Genomic DNA, 24486 nt, shown 5'->3' on the forward strand with positions numbered 1-24486 from the left:
GTGTGTTTCCATAGTCATGAGAATAATTTATGTGGTCACAAGAATCCCATTTTTGTGCTCATCCAGAAATCGATGGACTGTCCCCTGCAGGTGGGGAGTCTATCCATAGAGTCTGGTTCATGACTGAGTGAGACATAGCAGACACTGTAGAGATCTGTCATGGTGAACAGCAAAGAGGAGAACTGACACTGCATCGTGTTCAGCTGAGATGGGTCTGAGCATCTGGACGCCAGGTCTAACTGGGAGCAGACCACGCTAGTAGGGAGAAGTCGTTTGGGTCAACGATATGACGTAATGTAAACATCATCATCATCATCATCATACGAGAAAAAAAAAAATACGTTGAAAAACGTGGATATGCTCTTATTCTTGTTCTAGTTCGCTGAAGTCTGACATAATGCATATAAATGCTATCCCGTTTGTAAATGCTAACCCAGGTGAGAGGACGCTTTTTTTCCCCAACATATAGAAAACTATTTAGTCAGGCTGAGACCGGGCTATTCAATTGGCGATCCCCAAATTTTGTACTGGCCCTTACAGTGTAGTGTAGTTATTACATACGGATAGTCTGATACATTGCATGACTATGGCTAATTGTACATTCTCTCCTGCAGTAGGAGGTGGTATCCACACGTTAAAGTCGGACTATATTTTGACTATATCGTGTGTAGAGTATTATTTGAGAAGGCATTTCAACACAACGCATGCTTACTTTAACGCAACTTTCCCTCCAGGCTCTGCTGCTCGGAGGCAGAAGATATCGGCGCTTACATCTTGTTATGAGCAAAGACGTTGCATCATTACTAGTGGCTGTGAGAGTAGTTGACGTAGACTGATGTCTGATTTATATTCAAAATGGACAAAAGTGAGTTCAGTAGTTGTCCATATGTGGATTTATGTGCAAAATAGTGTGTAAAATGACCAATGAGATGTCAATTTTATTTATTTTTTTAAATAAATTTCCTGAATCCTCTCATTAGAAATCTCACTGGATAAGATTAGTCCATGCGTGAGGGACTAGTCTGAGTATGTGGCAGCATTTTCTTACTTAAAAAGTATAACAGAGGAGAGCTGGACAAAAGCAAAGTCATATGGAAGATGTGCCAGGTACACGTAGAATATTGTGGAAATACCACATCACAAATACTTTTAAGAAAATCTATTTCAAAAGCAAAATTGTCTCAAAACTGACATATTTCTAAATGAACCAATACTGAATCAAATGACTCAGGAAATCGGTAGCGAATCCGATGATAGTATTTAGCAAACTGAATATGCTGCTACCTTTCACAACAGCAAAGCAACTCAGATCAGTATCACATTAAAGGTTAACGGTGCACACAAATGTAAAATTAACCATTTGAGTATGAGTACTGAATAAACAAACATGAGGAATAAAAAGAAATGAATCCAGGATAAAATGCGGTAAACAATACAAAAGAAAGCAGCCAGGGAACTAGTAAATCTGACTATGAATACATTTATGTATCCATTTGTTAAGAGGCGATTTGTCGCCCTCTACTGGTTTGCATTTGTGTTTATTTGGCTGTTTCCTTTTTGCCTCAGGTGTGCGGAGTTGAGCTGCAGCTGGTCGTTATGCTGGGGCTGGGCAGCCATCTCACCTGCATCTCATTATCCAATCAAGTTGAACCCTACTTAAGGACTTTCTCCCACTCATTTTTATTTATTTAATTATTTTTTTTTAAATAGGGCACTGAACGACACCTGGGTCTAATTGTATTAATTAGAAACACTTCTGAACAGATGGGCTCTAATTTGATTTGTAATCCTAAAGGTGCACTTACTGTTGTACCTCACAGATACGAATCACTGTCTCATTTTCCTGAATAAACAAATACACAAGTATTTACAAGTATAATATTTCAGTTTCAGCTGACTGGGTTCTCTTTGTCTACTGTCAGGACTAAAAACCCACTGATGTTTTGAGACATTTTTATGCAGAAAAGTCTTAGGGTCGTAATTCTTTTAAGAATTGTGCATGTTATACATATAGATGCTCATCAGGAAGTGCTGTTAAGACGACTTCCTGAAAGACTTTTCTAAGGTTTGCAGTAAAAGTTACCATGGTGATGAAATATAAGAAGTGAACCACTGTTCCAGGTATGGGGCAGCTTTGAAAGCTGTGGGCCGGGAGAGCTCATTATCATCATGGAGCAGTTCTATAATGCAAACTAGTCCAAACAATGCTCCTCAATCTAGTGCAGGTCTGATCCACAGTATACAGAAAAGTTTAACTGAGGTCATCTCTTACCAAAGTGGATTTGATCATTTTATTAAATCCAAAGGTTTCACTTCCTTGCAGTGAGGATGTTTAATACGTGTTCAAGTTAGATAGGGGACCAGCAGGGTAACAAACGTTTTCTTCCTTCTATACGACAATAAAAAAAATCTATTCTTTCTTGGACAATCTTTATGTAAAGACTGTCTACCCTGGTCTTTCTTTAGTTTGGTTCAAACACATCATGTTCTGATTTTAAAGAAAAAATCTAACTGTTTATGTCTATTGTACCTGTGCAGTTGGGTCCGTAGTAGCCCCTGTAGCACAATTCACAGGCTTGTCCTTTGAATCCTTTGTTGCACCTGCAAATTCCTGAACCAGTAACACCATCTTCACATACCCCTTGGTTGCTACAAGGGGCTTCCACACCACCTGGGCAAACTGAAAAACAGTAATGAGTCAGAAAACACCAACACAAAACCTAATTCTTCCTGCCATCCTACTGTTATGCAGCCTCATCTAGTTTACTGACAACACACACACAATGACAAACTTTAACAAGACATGCACTTCTTCTTCTGCTATTACTGAGAGGGAATAAGGCAAACAAAGAAACTTAGTAAATCAGGAAATAACCAGGCAGAAAAAATTACAAACGCTCCTGTTCAAAAGAAGAATATCCGACTACAGGAGCTTTGACTTCCTCCTTCCTTACCTTTACAGTCTGGGCTGTAGTGGTTTTTGCAGCACTTTACGACCCAGAAAGGAAACTGACAAACTTTCTTGCAGTCCCTCCACCTCTCGTCATACCACCGTGAGTATCCATAACCAGGTCCATACCTGGAGCGAAAGTTTATACAGCGCTCCGTCCTTCCCTGAAAGAATGCAGAAGGGACATTTATCTCTACAGTTTATCAGTTTCACAAGCAAACAGTGTTGAGATCTTTTAATGGAAAGTTAGCTCTTACAGTGTCGTGGTGTCTGAAAGGACAGGATGGAGGGAACAAACAGCTTCCGCAGCGGCCCTGGAACATTTTAAGACAGGACATTAAGTCTAGTTTCCATTACAAAGACTGACTTCAATTTACTTGGAACATTGGCGCTATTAACTGTAATTAACACTATTAATTTTGTTATTGATCTGAATGTGCAAAGTAACTAAAGCTGCCAAAAAGTGTAGAGGTTTAAAATGTATAATATTAATTCTGACACGTAGTGGAGCTGAAGTGGAAAGTATCGGAAACATAACCAGAGGAACACATAGTTTATTTATCCTGTGTGAATGTACCACATGAAACACAGATGTTGGGGGGAATTTCTAAATCACATGACCTCCCCAGGTAAAACTACTCATGTGCTTTAAGCCTTATACACCAATCTACTGACTTTATCTTTGGTTATGTCTCTGCTACTTTCCATTTTGCTACATGTCAGAGTTAACAAAACATGACTTGATGAGAGTGTATTGATCCTCGGGGAGAATTTACAAACTACCCAGCAGTATTTAAGTACTGCTGGGTACTAACGTGATGAACACATTAATGCAACACTAAATCAAATCCAACACATGAATATATGCTGCCTTGCATGTCATCCATTCATCATTCTGCCTTTTTTTTCTGTGAATGGGTCTGCATGCTACGCAGCCAAACAGCTTTCCAAGCTGATTTTTAACATAATTCTTTAATGAAACCCACTTGCGAATCAAACAGGCTGCTAAAAAAATAAAGAAATCACATAGATGCTGATTCACTGTTTTGATTTGTATTTCAGGAAGTAAGCAGTAGCACAAAACATTGTCAAGCAGGGCAAAAAGCAGGATCCAATGCAGCCTTCAGAGCGATTACAGTTTTACATGATCCTTTGTAAAGTTTGTAGTTTGAGTCTGATAGTAAACACAGTAATTCTTACAGCATTAACATCTGTACTGATTTGAAGTAGAAGCAGTACTAACGTAAGTGGTTTTGTTCTCTATGCTGTCGCAGTACGCTCCCAGGCCAGGTGGCTCCAGCAACTGGTCGATGCCGAAGGCCACGCCCTCTTTGAAGGTCATGTAGCGCTCAACTACTCTGGCATCGTTATCATTCATCACAACGGCACCCTGAAAACACACACGCATGCATAAATACAATCAATACATTTTTAAAATCATGCCCACTGAGCCATAACAGAATAAAATGAAACAGAACAGACCTAGTGGAGGCGGTAGATTTCACAGGTGAAGTTGGTTTGTGAGAGCAAATCAGCAAATTAAATAAGTAAATATGTAGGTTTAACATGAGCTACACTTAAATAGCTCTTCGTCAACAGTAAAGGATGCAATCTTTAGTTTTGGCAAGTACATATCTGTAAGATCATCACGCGCTGAATTAGTTGTTTAAAATTGAAGAGGCATGTTTATGCATGGAAGGAAAGTGACTATGTATAGTCCTGTAAAATGACTATTTATGACAGATGAGGTTCAGTTTCTGCCAACAGGGTGGCTACTGGCAACAAAGGCTGACTGTGATGTTGCTTCATGTTGCCAGTGTCTGGACCAAAATGTTGCACTTGAACACAGCGCAAAGACTGCAGCCAGCATGCAGCTTGTACAAATGTTGTGCACCTGTGTGAAAGGAGGTAACTCTCCGTACCAGCAGGTGGCAGTAGCCTGTATTCATGATTCAAAAGGGGAAACAGGAAGAGCTACTGCTAGCTGGAAGGCTATGAGCTAGGAAGCGCTGATCAGTTGGTCTACAGTTAATTCATTCGAGATGATCATGTTGTTGGAAAATATTTGTGTATTTGAGTGTTTAGATGAGATGAAAGTGAAAAAAACAGAAGAGCCTTATTTTGTAATAAATTCTAGAAAATTAAAAAAAGTTTTTCTGTTATGGTTTGAACCATAAGAGGCAAACAGCATATTGTTTAGCACCTGTAGCTATTCAGGGACGGGATCCATAATATTTTATTGCTGCAAATACAGTTGTTGCTGTGTCTGTGTTACTCTGCGGTGCCTGTTGCAGACTCCTGTTTTGTTTATATGAGTGTGTTGCGTTTTTCTCACCACAAGGGTTTTGTCACAGCTGTACTTGATGGTGGATCCATGCATGGTACGGAACTTCGAGGATCTACTTGGCTGACCAATACCCATGAGCTACATAAAAACATACATGCACAATCAGGCTTACATCAGATTATTTCATCTCCAAGAGGACAAACTTCACGCTAAATGGAAGCTAACAGAAGCTTATATCTTCATCCTTCAGAACCTCAATACGCTGTGTCATTGATCCAGTCATCCTCTGCTTACCTTTGAGTTGCGTACGATGTGAGCTTTCACAGTGGCAGCGAGTTCGTTCTGGTGGTCAGGGCTGGAGAGCCAGCGCTGTCTTTCAGCTGGCAGGGAGTCTAGTGCCTTGTCTGTAGGCCAGAACACGGTGAACGGTTGGTGGACGGACATCTGGAGCACAGGGAGCAACCCTGCATCCTGCACAAAGTGAAAAACAGATTATGAGCAGCCCTTGTCACACGTTTTGAGACTTTTTTTGGCCCTAGCCCTTCACATTAAAAGTGAATTATTGGAAATAATTTGGAAATTTAAATCACACTTTTATTTGAACCCTTTCTACAGTGAAGTTATCAAAACCCATGCTACAGAGCATGAGACATCTAAAGAGATTGCCTGTTATTAATACTGTGATTTCATTAGATAAAATAATTCACTTCTGTGTTGGGGGTGCCGGAGTAATGAGGTATGGGAACTTCTGTATCATGTCTCTGCTCTTTGATAAGGTTCTGTTGGCTTCTTCAGACTGTGATGGGTTGCAGCTGAGTAGGAAGCATCCAGGATGAGAGTCAGCTTTACAATCCAAGGCCAAGGTGAAGAGGGAGCTTAGTTGTAAGGCGTAGCTTTTAATTTATCAGTCTATGAACTTTAGGTAGTGACCAAAAGCAGCTGAATTTCCCTGTAAGGGTGACTGTGCAAGGTTTGACGACAGAGTGATGAGAGCTCAGACATCAGGAGAGAGCTCGGAGTTGAGTTGCTGCTTTCAGGAAGTGGTCCAGTATTCTGGGGAGGTTGCCTCCCGGCTGCCTCCCCTTGGAGGTTTACCAGGCAGTGCTAGCTGGGACGAAACTTAGGGGCAGACCCAGAGTTTGCTGGTGCGATTACATATCTTATCTAGTTCCTTGTGAGGAAACACTGATATGGAGAGGGACGTCTGGAATATCAGACTGTTGCCTCCACAACTCGACTTCAGATAGGTAGTCGGTTAAGGATGGAAAATTAAACTGTATCATATAGTGTAGACTCTAAAAGTCATCTTTGTCATCTTCTAGATAGAGTATTTTGCAGAATACCTACCAAAATACTGTAGCAGAGGAAGTTACACATGGAACACTTGGAGGCTGGAAATCAGAATTTCAAATGTTGATCTCCAACTTTTTTGTTGCCATTTTGAGTACACATCAATTCAGCATAACATTATGACCATCTTCCTAATATTGTGTAGGTCTCCCTTGTGCCTCCAAAACAGTTCTGACTCATCAGGGAATGGACATGGGCCTTCTGAGGGTGTCCCGTGGTGTCCGGTAACAGTTGTAAGTGAGGGCCTTTGGGTCCTATGGGTTGAGAGGAGGAACCTCTGTGAATCAGGCTTGTTCCTGTGCATTTGGAGGATAGGTCAACCCCTTGTGCTGTTTTTCATGTTCTTTGAGTTGTTCCTAAACTGTTTTGTGTGTGTCTGTGTCAGGCTGCATCCTGCTGGGGATGGCTGCTGCCATCAAGGAGTGTCATTGCTATGGGGTGGGGGTGTCTGGTCTAGGTGGGTGCTACATGTCTAAGTAACATCCACATGAATGCCAGGTCCAAAAGTTCCCCAGCAGAACATTGTATTGTCACATGATGGTCAATGTTATTTACTTCTCCTGTCATTGGTTTTAATGTTGTGGCCAGTGGTGTAACTGTTACATTATATTTTATGGAATAACTTTTGTGCACATTTGCTGATAGTTGGTAAATTATTCTTTAGTGGAGGTGGAAATGAAAGAACCAAAGTAAGAGAGGGCTAAATGGGAAATGGAGCTGTAAGAAAGCAAACCAGGTATTTTTATTTATTTTTTTACCTCCACAAGTTTGTAGAATCGTGTGTAGCCATAAAATGTAGCTGCTGTGCTGAAGTTCATCTAAACACAGAGATAGAAATACCACACTGTTAATTCAGGTTAATCAGTTAATAATTGTATATATTTCATCAAACACACCATGGCAGACGTAATGGGTGGTTTGTCCTCCAGACTGTAAGGTGTCAGCAGAGTGTCGATGTGGTGAATGACTCCATTACTTGTGGTATAATCACTCTTCACAATTCTTGATCTGTTGTTGATTAAGACTGAACCCTGCATGAGGAGAGAAAGATGGAGAAGACTTTATGTGTTCCCAAAAGTTCAGGTGGTGATGTGTGGACAATCGGGCCAAACATGTAGAAGGCTAGGTAGCTAGACTGAATGACTGAAACTGATTTCTTCATTTCAAAATCTATATCCGAAAAACTAATAAAGGCAACCTGACACGACCCAAGTAGCTTCTTCAGTTCTAAATGCGTGGTGGGAAATTGGGATTTAAATAGGAACAACTGTGGTTGGTACCCATAGTAGAAACTCAACAAGTCCACTTGCCTTTGCTTGACCTGAATGACCGAGAACCTTCACAGTCAAAATTTAAACAGGTAGTCTCGAAGATCAGTGTCACTATCTATTGCTGAATGAGTTAACATAAGCGTAACTGAATCTGATAAATTGTTGACATTTTTAAATTGTTGCATTAATAAACTGGGTGTCAGTGGAAACTTTTCCAGGAAAAATGCTGTTACATAAAGTTGCAGCCAATGTAATCTCTATAAACAGATATCTGTATATGAATGCAGAAAGTTGACAGATTCAGAGATTGCTGCTAATGCAAACCGAACTTCTTTCTATCTTCTGCAGAAAAGCAACTGTAACTTCGCATTAAAAGGATTAAACTGGCAAAACACAAGTTGATTTTACTATGAAGTGTGTCTTCAATACAAAACGAAAGTAATCTTTGGCATTTTTTCAAAGTGGAGTTTGAAGTGTTGCAGGTCGTAATGAAACAAGAAGGAGGAGCTACAGTGAGCTGTTAGATGAAGAGCTGCACACCTTCTCAGCCAGGCAATAAACTTCTCTCACTGTTCTCCTTATTAAAACCACAGTAGTTTGTTTGCTTCCTCAGTATTCTGTAACCTGAAATATCAACCACAGCTATAACGTTAAGACCTCTAATAATTAAAAATAAACACTTTTCAAGGACAGAGCAGTAACTAATAAAAGTGGACTGTAGCAACAGAGCTAATGGGATATGGGATATTCTCACATATTTTAAATTTTAATTTGAAATTAAATATAAATTAACTGATTCCACTTTAGGGCAGCACAGTGACGTTGTGCTTAGCACTGATGCACCGACTGGGGCCTTTCTTTGTGGAGTTTGCATGTTCTCCCTGTGTCTGCGTGGGTTCTCTCTGGGTACTCCAGCTTCCTCCCACTATCCAAAAACATGCTCATTAGGTTAATTGGTGATTCTAAATTGGCCGTAGGTGTGCATGTGAGTGTGAACAGTTGTCTGTCTCTCTGTGTTAGCCCTGCGATAGACTGGCGACCTGTCCAGAGGGTATCCCACTTCTCGCCCTTCACTGGACAGGCAGTTACAGAAGATGAATAAATGAATGAATGATTCCACTTCTAAATGACAGTGTGACCAGGCCTTCAATGTCCACAAGGTAATTAGACACAACCTGTTTAGAGACATGTTTCAAGACTCCAGGGAGCAAGTGATAGTCAAAGCTCTTCAGTCTCATTAACTTAACAAGCACACAGTAAAAATGGATTCATAAACCTACATTTATTTGTGCCCCTTGTGATCACTCATTAGTTAGTGTTTGAAAACACAAGACTGTGATGAAGGAGTGTGTGTTACCTCTTGCAGGCTGATGTGCAGCATGTGCCCCGACACAGAGACAACGCGTTCTGTGGTTTTGAGGTCACTCAGGGTCAAGGTCTCACAGGAAACAATGTGATAACGAACCAGATCGTAAAGACGACCCCTCTGCTTCCATTCGTCAATCTATACACACACAAAATGATTTACAGTGATGTACAGACAAAAGTGTTGGTTAATATTTTCACTAAATGTGTAAAACAAATATGACACGAATTATGAAAGAAAAGGAAAGACTCAAGAACTGTCAGCTTCTTGTTAAAATATGTCATAAACAAGTAGCAGTTGTTGCACTCACAACAGAGCGTTTATTGGTGTCCTCTACAGGGACGAAGACAGTGAACGGTCCATCACCATAAAGACCAGGAGAGTCTGACATCTGTGAAACGCAAAGGAAACAAGAACCTCTCTGGATTAAGTTTGTTTATACAGCATTAGCTGTGTATACAGAGTGGTGGTTATAAAAACAGAAGTGTCAGTGACAGCTGTCTTATAACAGGTGAGTGGGCTGGCACAATGTATGAGGTATCAAAAGCAGATCAGAGAATTTTGTGCAACTGTTACGTAGGAAACGATAACTGTAAGCAGTGAAGATTGGGCCGGCTGGTGGGGCCAGGACCACGGTTCAGAAACATGCAGCGCCACAGATAATATGCAGTTCTGTATATCGGAAACTTGCAGCTTTGCAGAGCAGAAACATGCATTTCAGTAGTTCAAAAATGTTTTGCACAGACACTTACAGAAATGACATGCCACACAGCAGTAGCACATAAATGCATAGTGAAAGAGCAAAAGAGCGTGTATGTGTGGAAGTGTGCATGTGTGCATGATAGCTTAATTTTACTCACTGACAACATTTGACGAAAGAAGGCATTCTCAGTCTGTCGATACAACTCCTGTAAGACAGAAAATACACTGTTGTGTGAGTGGGTGGGATAGGGGAGCAGTAGGAGGTCAAATGCCAAAAGACAAGCGACTCACATTGTTCGTGGTTCCCCGGCAATCGAAGCCATCCCCCACATGGTTTCTGTGGCAGGTGCAGTTCCTCTGACCTCCACCCATGTACTCACAGCGAGCAAACCTACTACACCCACCATTGTTCTGCACACAAATACAACACGTATCTTGAAATTGTAATACACAAGAGCCCTGCAATTTTCTTTTTAAAGAAATATCAATAATATTTCTGATATCTTGGGTTATCAATCAGTCTGTACACTAGAACCATCGTCTTAGCACAGTGCTAGCTCTGGTTATCTGTAGAAAAAAAGGTTAATGTGACCAACTGCTCAAAAAGCAAATGTCAACAAACAACAAATAAGTTTATAAAAAAAAAAAATCTAGTTTTAGGCAAGTATCGTCACTTGTTGGACCCCTGTGGCTGACTTCTCAGTCGATTCATGTAGAATTGGCTGCAGAGGAAATCAGTGAGAAAGATTTCACAAATTAGCTGATTAGCTTAGAGGACCAGTGTACGAGAAAAGAACTGTGATGGAAATAAACAAATGACAAAGCTGAAAGTGCACACAGAAGGATGATCTTATTTTTCACTAATATTTTTTGCTGTTGCGATTTGTTCAAGTAAACTTTTTGGCCAGAGGCAACATCACAGTCTGTCTTCATTATTTCTTTGATGTCCTGGCTTTTGTACGAGCTTAGAGAAGAGCAGGACAGCTTCTCTGGAAGTAGTTCTAGTTTCAGGCTGTAGCTTTGTGTGTGTGTGCGTGCTTAGTGTTTGTGCTGTTCTCCCTTGTGCTTCCTTCAGGTACAGCCCTCCTCTTTCCTGAAGCAGGTGGTTGAGCGCAGCTGTTACCACTTGCTCATCAAGGTTGGAATTACAGGGACTGGGGGAGAAGCTGCAGTTGGTGCCAGCAGGCCATTTGGTAGCAATAATATCGTGTGTGTGTCTCACTTTTCTCAGAAGGTGTTATCACTTTTTGTTCTTATTACTTTTTTTTAGTTCTTCTCATAAAGTCAAACAACATCATCTTTATCAGAGTAAGTAACTTACAAAGCTCAGATGCAGCTCAAGTTGACTCTGACTGTGCTTTCTCTACTGCCTTTGGACTATGTTCCCCTGATGAACAAATGGAAACAGGTGCACTCGATCACCTGCTGCAGGATGGGAAGCACAAGAAATGGGCACAACACTCACAGCACATCACGCTGTGAATAGAGTTCTCCTAAACAAGTTGGAGAATTAATATTGACTATCGTCCATTTTAAAAACAACTTTTTCTACGTATTATATTTACGCATAGACACACCAAACCATCAAAGAACTACTGGCAATGATGACCGCTGTCACCTGGGTCTGGACCAAGAAACCTCATTTGATCACACTGCTAAAACTACAACTCAGCCAGCAGATGGCAGTAGTTTGTAGTCCTCATTCAAAAGGGGAAAACAGACAAACTACTATTAAAACTATTATTAGCTGGGAGGCTTGGAAGAGTTATTGTCATAAAAAGATCTGACCAGTTTATTCATTCTAAATGGTCTTTTTGGGAACACAAAGTCTTCTCCATCTTTTCTGGTGAAAATATTTGTGGATTTGAATGTTCAGATGAGTAGAAGATGAAGAGTCTCATGTATCATTTGAACTTTGTCATTTTGTCTATTTTTATCACTTCTGTGCAGTAATCAACCGGATAGATGTCTCTGAGTCGTTCTGAAATGGGTCCCACAAAATTTTTAATAATTAAAACTTAAAGGTGCAGTAGGCAAGTTTTATAAAACTAACTTTCTGTCATATTTGCTGAAAATGACCCTATGTTCAAGTATAATTGCATGAAGCAGGTCATTTAAAAAAAAATTCGGCTCCTCTGGCCCCACCTAGAGCCTGTAGCGCGATTTGAAGACATCCACCGCTCCACATCCAGATGCACCAATCAAGTCCAGGGGTGTATCTAACAGAGTGTCAATCACTGCTCATGGACACGCATATCATAGCGCCCTCCCCTCCCTCCACCACCTCGCACCACTTGTCCGTGGGCGTGTAGAAGGAGCCGGGATGTAATCCTCATCTGAGGCCTGTGCCTCAGCTTCACTCTCAAACGTCTAACCACGTCAACAGGTAGCAGTCATATATCTACCACATAGCAAATTGATAAATCTAAACTGTGGAATAAAACGCCACAATGAATGCTTCTAACTGTTACTGATAGCAAACATCACCGATGTAGGCTACTTTCAGAAACATCCTAACCTTGGTTTTGTCCTAAAGTTGACTATTGCTAAATATTTTGACCTAAAATTATTTAGCAATAACGAAGCGTGTTATAAAAACTATTTTGTTGTCGTTACGTCGGTGTGTTCCATGCTAGTTTGTTTACTCGCTCTCTCTCGGTTCTCTGCTCGTGCACAGTATTCCAGGGCCAATATGCACACGCTCTATCGTGCACAGCTCTCCCTTGTGGGGGGAGGGGCTTGGGACACCGTTTTGGGCTTTAGCGGAAAGTGGGGAGGGACTGAGAAGTTGTCGATGTTCAAATTTTTTGGCTAAGTCCTGGATCTTCGCAATCCTGCCTACTGCACCTTTAATATGCAATACTGCTGCAACCACAGGATTAATCATAACAGGTGTATCCACCTGCCTAGAGACACCTTTAGCACTCTTGTTTCCATAGCATTTCCTTAATATAGAGAAATATATTTAAGATGAAATAATAGAAAAGCTACATCTTCTCTAACATCAGTTTTTCTCATTCAAAAGTAAGTGAGTGTGTGTCTTTTAACCGAAGAGAATAAATTAGATGTCCCATTAAGACGTACATTTCTGCAGGGGTTGACAGGGTAACAGAACCTCCCCGATCCTTGGAAACCCAGCTGACACCTGCAGGACGTCTGAGGACGACAACAAAGCAGAGAGAGAATATAGTCAGTCAGGAAAACAGTCAACGGCTTCATCCATCGGTTTCCTTCCTTCCTATGACCTCAGCTACAAATCAAATAATCACTACTTCTTCACTTCTGTCGGGAAAGCAAACATGTTTTTTACAACCTGGGCATACAAGTTCGGAAATCAAGTGCAGTGATGAATTCTAAGCAGGCCTGGCTCATCTTGAACACTGCTAAAAACATGGCCAAAATTTTATACATAAGGAAATAATTAACTAATTAACTACTATTTACCAGCAGCAAACCAGACAACAGAAGCAAAGGTAGCCTAAAACCAGAGGTATCCCAACCATGGTACGAAGCTATGAATCTGGGCAAGGTAACTGGAAAACGAAGGCAGTCAGTGTTTTGTAAATTGTAAGATGGTATTAATATAGAAAAACATCCACAGCAGATGCTAATGCGTATTACAGAGATGTCTCATCTAACATCACACATCACAGAAATCTGACATTTCAGTAGAGCACAGTGTTGTCTTACAATGTTGGGGCCTGCTCTGATGCAGTCTGCTGACTTGTGGCAGCCTCCATTGTTGACAAGACAGCCATCAATCTCTGTGGACAGACAAAGGGTTGAAAATATTCATTCATTCATCTTCTGTAACCGCTTGTTCCTGTTAAGGGTCGCAGGGTCTGCTGGAGCCTATCCCAGCTGTCGGGTTGAAAATATACAGTATATATCTTTTTACATGTTCATTCAGACTGGTGTTTATTTTAACACCACCTTGCACGTTTGTACTAAGTTAGACTAAATTTAAACAACTTCTTTAAGAGTCGGTCTTCTGTCTCTGTTATTTAAGGATTCCAACATATTAAATAATATATAAGAGCTTGAATTTCCAAGTTATGATTTCAGAGGATTCAGTTTAGGGTTCAGATGTCAAGGTTACACACCCAGGCAGATGACCCCGTCTCCAGTGTAACCCTCTTTACATGTACAGGTCCTCTCTCCGGCTGAGAGTCTCGTACAGACAGCAAACTCTGAACAGCCACCGTTAAATCTGCTGCACACATCCAGCTCTGAGAGAGAGAGAGAGAGAGAGAGAGAGAGAGAGAGAGAGAGAGAGAGAGAGAGAGAGAGAGAGAGTAATTGTATTTGTAATTGTATTTGATGATGTGTTTGACGTGTATTTTTTGTGTATGTCTATACCTTTACAGTAGGTTCCATTTCCTTCATATCCAGCCACACACAGACAAGCAGGAGCTGATCCCTTTGGCCCAGTTATACAGCTGTAGAACAGGACAACAGGACAACATGTTAACTCAGCCTGAAAGCAGCTATACAGTCTTTCATTGCAAATGATATTTGTGTACATTGCCCCTGACTACCTCACAGATTTTCTGCTTTCTAATTTCAAACATGCAAACACTGAAAGATTTAAGAATAATGGTGCAACAACTTGTGCTTGTTTGACAACAGCTAGGCGTATCAAATGAATAGGAAGCAGAAGATCAGAGAAAGAAAAAATTCAGACTATTTTGGATATACAACAAATGTCTATAGGAGTATGTTGACTAAGATTAGCGTATAAAGTTTATTATTGCTTGACATCATTGTCAACTACTAGACCTGTTTCATTGGTTATTTTCAAAGTACTTCTATAATCCTCCCAATTTTAAATAATTATTGATCAAACCTGTATGATATTAATTTGGACGGCGCCAGTAAGGGAGGTTTGTGCGCTGATGTGTAAATCAAATATTCAGAGTGGAACCGCCTTACTGATTTCTCTCCAAATCTCTAAAAATGAACACAAACTGTTTATTTTGACTCAATCCCACAACCATCACCCTCTTTCCTCCTGTAATCAATGAGTTTTGATGCATTTGGTTGAATCTGAACTCACACAATGCTCTTGAACACAGTTACATTCATTCTGTTACTTCTGTTTTCAGTGAAATCATCAATAAATGCCTGTTGTTTCCACATTAGCCATGTTCGAGAGATAAAGTGGTGCTTCAAGTCATGAAATCTTCATTTCTTTTCCTTTTTTTCACCAGTGTTTTTTGTGTGTCAATGGTAAATTCTCGTGTACTGATTTGTATATTTTATTTCACATGTTACAGTTTTACAAACAAAGAAAACAAACCAAAAGATGCAAACAAAGCAACAGTTTTTCATGAAAATACTAGAAAAGTCAAGCATGTGTGTTTATTAGAGGACTTGGGATTGTTAACTGGTTGTCTAGCATTGCTCAAGTGAATGCTCTGCAAGGGCAGCACAGCTTTGTTGGATAGTGTTTTATAGGTGTAATAAAACAGTCAGTGAGTGGCAACACTCTTCTCAGGTTATTGTTTTTGTTTCAATATGTAACGGTAGTCCACTCAGAGTGATTACCCATCATGACACACACTGATGACAACAGGAGAACTTACTTAGCGTTCTCGTCACACACACCTCCACAGGCGTCATCCTTGATTTCTGACAGACACATGCACATAAATTTCAGGTGATAACAGGTAACACAAAATTTGCTGTATGTGTTGCTGTATGTGTGTGCATGAAAGTCTTACCTACAGAGCAGGAAGTTCCTTTCCAGCCTTTATAACACACACATCTGCCACTACCTGCCAGACCATCCTCACACTTCCCGTGGTCACACACACACTCTGCAACACACATGTTAAAAAATGACTCATCTCCTCATGGGCTTCATAGGATCATCTGTTAGCTGGTTTGTTAAAGATGTAGCTTTGTACACTTCATGACTGTATTGTTGTTGGCTTATCAGTCAAATACTTTGGTAATCAGTTGTATTGTAGGTTGTCAGCCTCAATTTTATTTTAGCCTTGGTGAATATGAAAGTAACGAAGCTTTACAGTTTTGTTAGCTAGACATGTGAATTAGTGCCACACAATTGTTAGCTTGTTAACCTTATAGGGTTCATGACTTTGTGTACCCGTTGAATTATAAGTCTATAGGTTTATTTTATAAATTGCTGTCCTCAAGGTTTTTTTATTTTTTTGCTAGCAACACATGCATGTTAGTGTCGTATCGTTAGCCTCATAGCATAATTGCCTAAGCCATTTTTTAACGTTTTCGGAAAACAAGAAAAAAATGTCTAGCAAGCACACTGGTATTTTTTATTGATATTGTAACAGTGTCCGAAAATGACTTAATCAATTGTGCTATGAGGCTAACGATATGTTTCTTAGATTTATAGGTTTATTAGCTTCATACATTTGTTACTGTCACAGGTTTGTTTGCCTCATAGGGTGCATTAGTGGTGGGTTCGTGTTGTCATTGGATTATTTGTCACACAGTTTTGTTAAAGGTTGTATTTTAGGTCATTTGTGATATGGGATATGTTTATGTAAGAAAAAAGCTAGACATCCCAGTTTTGTCTGTGTCAGCACTTTTAAACCAGTTTTGTTTACCTCTGTATTTTCTCTGTCCTCCTTTATAGTCACTTAATAACATGACCCAGATCTGTTTTCTCTAAGTCTGTCATCAAGTTTCCACTACAGATCTATTTTGTTAAACCTGAGGGTCCCCATTTAACACCTGACTTTCCTAACCACAATTTTGTAAACAATGATTGCAGTCAAATACCGTGAGGTGTTAGTTGTGTTAAAGTGTGGTCAGTCTAAACGAGTATCGCCCCCTTGTGGCAGATATACAATATGGCTGACAGAGATAGCTCATCAATCTTTCAGTGTGGAGGAGTATTTTTTATAGTAGCCTATGTGTGTGTTTGTGCTCTTGTACAGCATCTAGTACAGGACCAGTTTGAGTTTTACACCATCAGAGTGAGGACATGTCTGCAAAGTGAGGGCATTCTGGCCAGTTCTCACTTCTTTACAAGACTGTTTGAGGGTTAAGACTTGGTTTTAGGGTAAAAGGTTAGAATAAGGTGATGGCTAGAGTTTGGGTAAGGGGCCAGGGAATACATTATGTCGATGAATCTCCTCACAAAGAAGGCCACAGAAACATGTGTATGTGTGTGTGTGTGTGTGTGTGTTGCTCACTGGAGGAGCAGTTAACTCCGTATCGTCCCGGCTCACAGTCCTCGCACGCAGTGCCATGGAAACCCTCGTAGCAACGGCACTCACCGCTGCCATGGTTACCATCCTGACACTCCCCGTGACTGGAGCACCAGTTGCCGACATCTCCCGGGCATTTGAAGCACTCGTGTCCATAGTAACCAGGGCAGCAAGAGAGATCCTGAAGGACAGACATAACAATATCATTATCATAACTTTTATTATTATTATTAAAATCTTTTCAGACCTGAATTTAGAACTTCAGTTTTTGATGGCTTTTTGTCATTCAGACATTACCAGATAACTAAAAATGTCCTCTCACAACAACAAGACTGATTTTTATTGTGTGTCAAAAAACTAGGGAAATCACTACTGGTTAAATTCGTTAATTTGAAATGAACTTCTCTCAAGTCAGAGCTTGAAAGGAATGACACCATTCAGTGGAGTAGCCACATGGCAGGACTAAAGGTATAGAAGTAGCGTCAAACCGTGGTGAGCCGAAGACATTTGATGACACAGCCTGGCATTGACTTCCTCCTGGATCCAACCCGCTTCCTGTATTTACAGTTTGACCGCATGTTGGCCGGAAACTGTGCTCTGATCTGGAGTAGGACACAAACAAAGCAAATAAAATATTTATATAAAGATGATAAGACAATATTTGATAATAAACACAGTGTGACACAATGACAACAGCCACACACGTAACATATTTTTATTACTAACCCAGTCCTTCCAACTCTCTCTTTGTGACTGTTTTGTCTGATTTGAAAACCTGAGGTCATATTCGAGGGTGTGAATGATGTATTTTGAATTAAGCTGCACTGGTGTTAGCACTATTGTGTCCACTCTCTGCAGACTAACAGCTTTCTTACTGGTTTGTAGCTGAAGAGGCATCGAGGTGGTCCATTACAGTCTGTACACCTTCCCTGGAGAAAGACAAAATAACAGAGGCTCTGATCAGATCTGGTATTACAATCCTAAGTGAAGCTTTAAGTCCAAGTGTGACACACCCAAAACACATTGAGTACACATTTAAGATATGATCACTCAGACCATATTTGGGGTTGGTCTGGGCCACTTGTGACCACATTCTATCAACAGTGGGAACACACAATGTGTCCTGACCACACTGACGGACCACCTCCTCAACTGTAGGTGGTATAAGTGTATGTATTTTTTATTTTTTTTCATTCCTTCAAAAAAAAACATAAAAAAAAAAATAAACACAACAGCTATTTTGAATGATCACCAGAAAAGACAAAAGCATCAGAAGTTATATCTGTTCATTAGTAATAAGAGCCTTTTAAAATATTCTGATGAATAACTAAATAATAAATAAATCCAAATGGAAATGAACAAATAAAATCATTTGATACCAGTACATTGTGTGTAACTGTCGTAAAAGAATTTATCTTCATCTGGTTAATTTGAGAGTTTGTTTTAACTGCTGTAAACATTGTGGCATTACTGTGCGTATGTAATCTGATCTTTGAGCGGGTCTCTAAAATAATATCGAGACGGAGATAAATAAATAACTCAATGAAATAACATCACAGCCAGTGTTTGCTTTCAGTGAGTGAGAAAGACTTTACAGCTTGTTCCACAATTTGTATCGTATTCACAGCACAGCACACACGTTTGGATGCATTTTAACACTAAAGCTACTTCATCTTCTTTATTTGAGTTGATTTGTCATGTCTTACATGAGTAGTGAAGTCCACATATGCTCAAGAGGTCACTGGCATAAAAGTCTAATCTCTGCAGTGGTCTGATTCAGCAGGAGATAATAAAGATAACAACCATACAAATCTCTACACACTGGTTGGAATAACAGGTAGAGAGTGCATTAATTCATGACCACACCATCCAATCTATATTCACCCTCATCTTGCATGTTGTGCTGCTGCATAAACACGATTAAAACAGGTAATTCATCAAATTCAAATTCCTCCACTCATTCATCCATTAGTCTACCCATCTATCCATGGATGCATCTTTCTTCCATTTCCCTCCTACTTACGTTGACCTGCAGGTTGACCTGTTTGGAGCATCTGTTGCGGCGGAGTTTGAGGACCTGAGGAAGGACCATAATTACACCGTACTGTGTCTCGATGAAACTGCCGTCAAGAGGAACATCATTCACAAATGTCTGGAGGACAAGAGGAGGAGAAACAAATCAGACTCCTCTCACTGAATCAAAAGACCAAACCACTGTGTTTGCGTGTTTTAGCATATTTAGTTATGAATCTTTTATACTAAAAAAAAACCAGTCATGTATATATTTTTTGACTGATTTCCCTTTTTATAGGGGTTGCTTGTTCTCTTATTACTACTGCTAATATATTTAACCCATTCAGACCGGATCACGCATCTATGCGTAGTTACCATTAAGGCCGGCAAACGCGTCTGTGTCATTTTGAGCGTTGTCGTCTTTTTCATGGCACATGGCCAATTATATGCACTGTGATTGGCTGAAATATTCTTGGGTGAGTGACAGAGATGCTTAGGGATTTTTTTTAAACTCATGTGACTAATAAAACGCTTTGTGATTGGTCGAAATAAGCCTACACGTGGAGTATGTTTTGGTCGAAATTTTTAAACACCGTGCTAGCGATCCGTCATGGCTGACTCAAGTGAAGGAAGTGATATTGACGAAGTAATTGAAAAAATAGATCTTTACTGATTTTCAAAATTTTAAAAATGTTTGGTGTTTATTGATTTTTAAAAAAAATGCATTTGAAGATTATGCCCTAGCAAGTCAGGCAAGTTGAAAGCCAAATAAGTAAGCTGTCAAATGCTTTTCATCTCATGTTTTTATCTGCTACAGAGCCTGAGAAATTAAGGTTTTAGTAAGTGTTGACATATTTTGAAAAACCTCAGGTTTTGAGAGGGGGTTTACAGAAGAGTATTTAGGCCTGAATGGGTTAATAAACATTGCGAACCACTTCCAGACAATCCCTCCTCATCGCATAGGTTTTGTTGTTAGGCAGAGCTCACACAATGTCCTTCAATTCACTGCTGGGGAGATCTAAAACATATAGCCTCCCTCAGCTTCATCACTACTAAAAAATATTGCAACACTGACCAAAACGTGTCCACATTTTTAATTTATATATCAATAACTTGCCCCAATGACTTCCAATTCAAAAGCAGCAGTGTCCGGTAGGTTTACCACATGACTGTACAGCTTGTGCTGGTAAAGATACTGTTACCTGATTTTTGTCGTTTACGTGGAACTGGACCTGGTAGTCATTGCCGAGCAATGTACTTTTCAAAGTGCCGTCAGATATGCGGTTAGGGAAGACCAGCTCGTTGGGAATCACATGGTACTTGAAAAGATCAGAATCCTGGACAGACAGGAGAGGTTAAAAGATCATTCTAGTTTATTGTTATTCCTGTCTGCAACTCTGGTCAGTGAGTTTGTCTGTTGGTTGTAGTCAAGCTGGAGTCTGTCCAGGCATTTATAAATATATATACAGTATATGATAAATGCATTTATATGAGAGCTTTTATGTATGTGTTTGTGGGGATGTAATTCTGGTTTTCTGGATTTCCAGTTCGGTGTTATTTTGATCATAGTGGAGTTTTTCAGTGGATCACATCATTGACCTACCATGATGGAGGAGTTAGTCCTGCTAAGGTGTTGCTTAATGGCCTCATCTGTTGGCAGCAGGAGGGTGAACTCAACACCACTCAGATCCTCTGACAAGTTGTATATCTGTGAGGAAATACACACACACAAATATAAATATAACACAAATAAAAAGATTGGGTCAAAACACATAATGAAGTAATAACAAACTAATTCACACATCTTACCGGGGAGTACTGTCTGAAAAGAGTGAAATTGGTGGAGGAGTTCAAGAATGCCATCAGGGAGAGAGGATCAGGGGGGAGGTCTGACCGCGGTGGTGCCAGAATCTGTTCACAACCAGACAGACAAACGTTGTATATACAGTACGTAATTCAGTGAGGGAACAGTCCAACTACACTGGTAAACAGTCATTTGTTATGTCATTAAATAGTCTTTCTAGTCTGTATTTTTTTTGTTTGATCAGTTTTACATGTGAAAATTGTCTGTGAAATTGCCTATGGATATTCATAGCCCCGAGAGGATGATTACTTTAAATTGAAATGACCCGCTGACCTTTCATCTATCTTATCTTGACAAACTTTACATTTACATGCACAGACACACTCCACCTCAATCTGCACCGCTGCTAAAGCACCAGAATGGACAAATACCCGATCTATGATGTGGATGTAGCCGTTGATTGCAGGCATGTTGTGGGTGAGGATGGAGGCATTTCCAATGCGGGTCACCTGCAACAAAACAAAATATGTTTCTACAACCAGTACTCACCTAGCTCTGAACTAGGACTCAGATTCTGTCAAGTGTGATAGATTATTGGGTTACACAATCTACATCTGAGACTGAGACCTCTGAGAACTTGGTGAGGTTTATCCGAGTTTAAAAAATGAATGAAATGGGTCAAATAGTAACAATAATGATATGATGCAACATTAACATACATAGTAATGAGGTAACAAGACTTTAAATCATTTACTGAAGCTGCATATCATCTGTGTACAGTGTAGTGTCTTAATCATTAAATATAATGCAGCCAAGACTACTGGCACTTTTTAAGGTGTTTGAGCTATTTTTCCATTGTTGGGAATTGTGGAGGCTTTGCTTACTTGTAAATGGATATAGACATTTTTCTTAAATAAATTAAAATAGCAAATGTCCTTTGTGGTATTGTTCAAGTACACCACCTTTATCTGTAGGCACTGTTTCAAAGAGAATCAGATGTTCGTCCAAATGTGTCAAAAAAGTTCTCACAGGATGGACATATTTCATACATGGCATCCTAACTACACCTCTGGTATCTGCAGCAGCTCTTCAGAAGTGGTGAGCTGTTCACAGACTTAGTAAGTCCATCTAAAAGTGTAGTCACCCAACGAGTAAGTCAATTACTCTTACCCCGCTGCTGTTGCTGATCTCCCATTGGGTGGGTGGGTTAAGGGTAGGAACTCTGTTACCCACGAGTTTGTCCAGATCTTCAACAGAGTAGATCCCCCGTAAGAAGTGGGCCCTGAATCAAGGATGTGCAAGTGGAAGCAGTTAGGACTCATTTCACTGATGCATACTCCTGTTCCGATACATTCAGTTAATTTATTTATATAGCATCAATAACAATCAAAATTGGCTCTTGTGTGGAATATGGCTCAGTGGAATATGGCTGAGAGCTCAGCTTTCTCACTTTCCAGACTAAAGCTACCCTCACACACAAAGCATCTCTACACTGCCTACATAACTGAAAGTTACTGACAGCCTCCCTATTCTATCTGCTAGTATTAATGTGCCCATGTGAACATCGCTGTAACAACAATCCGGAAGTAGAGTTAAAAATGCCTTTTTTGCTGCAGCTTATTCCCTTCAGTACCCTTACAGTACGCTGTAATAAAGTTGTCGAATACCAGGACATTCAAGGTTGGTTTATACTTGCGCTGGTGTAAACGTTTGTATTTGTGCGCTGCTGTGTCTGCATTGTTCTGATGGTTGGCGGGTAGCCAGCTGTGTTGTTGCTTCAAACGGTGGTGATCGGAACTGAGCGGATCATGTTGGAGCCAATAAATGTTGACATGTCTTATTAGTGATGTGTAGGAGACAGAAGAAGAGAAGAAGGGACAATTTTTTGTGCTTCTCTGACCACTGAGAGACTTGGATAGGGAAATGCATTCTGGGTCTGGGTTGCCGTAATGTGCAGTTACATATTTGGGGAGGTGCATGTGATGCTACGCTGAATCATAAATCTGCCTTGACAGCTAAGTGAGCAGTTTTCCTCAATTTCTATTTTTCTGCTAAACTTGTCCCTGATCTTTCTGTAACGGACACACGGATATAACAACGATTCTGATGCACACATTTTGTGTGTGTGTGTGAGGTCACTGACCGCAGGAAGTGAGGCAGGTGGTGTCGGCTGGTCCAGAATGAGTCGTCACCTGAACTGATGTTCCTCAGAGCTTCTCTGGTTGGAATCAACAAAGTGATGTTCCCACTCAGGTCCTCAGGGGAGTGACTGAACTTCTGATTACAAACAAAAAGCAATATTCTTGTATCTGTCTTCTAAAAATACTACAGCAGGGAGAACTACAGCAGCTACATCTACTTTAGAAGAAATCATTGTTACAGATTTATAGTCTGGAACCCCTTTTATAAACTTGGTGCATTTCAGTACTAATGTTAGGTTTACTTTTAGATTAAATTTATTAAGCCCACGCAGGAGCAACAGGACTTTTGATTTGCCAGATGCATTTAAATGTGACTTAAAGACTGAACACAAACTGACTAATTAACTACAGTAAGTCTTGATTCATGCATACCTGGGTCAGTCGGTTGAAACTGTACAGCTTTGGGTTCATGTCCAGCTCCTACAAACAAATACATTATCAGTATTGTATTTGTATATGCGCTGTTTATGTATTCAGATTACATGGGCAAACAAGCCTGAAATAATATGTACTTTGGTTTATGAGAAATATCTTTCTGAGCACAGATACAATAGATATGAAGGATGTTTCTGAATATTTAAAAAAAACTTGAAAGAAAAAAGCATATGTCTTGAGTATAACTGTAAACACTTTACTTTTCATGCTGTTTTGATAACAAGTCTGACCAGGAGAATATGCAGAACGTGTCATGTACAGAAACCACTGGTCATCTAACAGCATTAAAGCTGTAATCTAAAAACAAGATTTTGTCTATTTTGCATAAACAACATGTAGTTTTTCACCTGTAGTAAAAATGCTGCCTGCTTAATTATTTTTCTTTTGTTAAACCAACAACAAGGCAGGAGGCCATAATTACACTCCAGTCTGAAATAAATCTTACAGTGTCACTCTTACCTAATTTTTCCAATATAAAAAAAATTATTTGTTTTTGTTTCATTATGGACATGACTGAAGTCCACTGCAATTATTTCCACTGCACAACAGACGAATATTTACATCCATTAATGATCCGTAGCAGATGTTTCCGTTTCCAGCATAGCCCTCAGGACAGGTGCAGGTGTGAGGTCCACCCTCCGTCAACTCACATTTTGCCTGAACAACAAAATAACTGTCACAAGAAGTAATTTAACTCCTCAAAACTGTATCTGCAATATCACAAATAATTATCAAATCTTTTATTATGTCTTCATATGAAGAAAGAGGATACTTAAAAACGGCAACACGTACAGTATGTTCATTCACAACAGCAAGTATTCTGCATCTCAACAGAGAAGATGTCATTTTGTCACAACAAGATAGTAGCATCAGTATTTGGACTCTTACAGTGAGTTTTGCCTAATTGTTGGTTG

General features: G+C 39.9%; 1 protein-coding gene across 1 annotated transcript in view; it reads right to left on the bottom strand.

The window, feature by feature from the left end:
* Positions 1-24486, bottom strand: part of stab1 (stabilin 1) — a gene marked incomplete at its 5' end in the record, with an annotated part of 69184 nt that overhangs the window by 21434 nt on the left and 23264 nt on the right. Inside the window, 30 exons of the mRNA XM_084542762.1 lie at positions 2531-2680; positions 2955-3114; positions 3208-3264; positions 4194-4340; positions 5286-5375; positions 5532-5708; positions 7346-7405; positions 7484-7618; positions 9216-9362; positions 9535-9615; positions 10085-10132; positions 10218-10337; positions 13011-13082; positions 13617-13690; positions 14030-14155; positions 14286-14365; positions 15512-15557; positions 15650-15745; positions 17105-17300; positions 17608-17721; positions 17995-18048; positions 19143-19271; positions 20335-20469; positions 20736-20840; positions 20942-21043; positions 21368-21445; positions 22107-22218; positions 23080-23213; positions 23510-23557; positions 24134-24229. Coding sequence (XP_084398888.1) covers positions 2531-2680; positions 2955-3114; positions 3208-3264; positions 4194-4340; positions 5286-5375; positions 5532-5708; positions 7346-7405; positions 7484-7618; positions 9216-9362; positions 9535-9615; positions 10085-10132; positions 10218-10337; positions 13011-13082; positions 13617-13690; positions 14030-14155; positions 14286-14365; positions 15512-15557; positions 15650-15745; positions 17105-17300; positions 17608-17721; positions 17995-18048; positions 19143-19271; positions 20335-20469; positions 20736-20840; positions 20942-21043; positions 21368-21445; positions 22107-22218; positions 23080-23213; positions 23510-23557; positions 24134-24229 — 3169 coding nt within the window. The remainder of the gene's footprint in view (positions 1-2530; positions 2681-2954; positions 3115-3207; positions 3265-4193; positions 4341-5285; positions 5376-5531; positions 5709-7345; positions 7406-7483; positions 7619-9215; positions 9363-9534; positions 9616-10084; positions 10133-10217; positions 10338-13010; positions 13083-13616; positions 13691-14029; positions 14156-14285; positions 14366-15511; positions 15558-15649; positions 15746-17104; positions 17301-17607; positions 17722-17994; positions 18049-19142; positions 19272-20334; positions 20470-20735; positions 20841-20941; positions 21044-21367; positions 21446-22106; positions 22219-23079; positions 23214-23509; positions 23558-24133; positions 24230-24486) is intronic.

This window comes from Chelon labrosus (assembly GCF_963514085.1).
Source record: "Chelon labrosus genome assembly, chromosome: 4".
In the NCBI taxonomy this organism is placed as follows: Eukaryota; Metazoa; Chordata; class Actinopteri; order Mugiliformes; family Mugilidae; genus Chelon; species Chelon labrosus.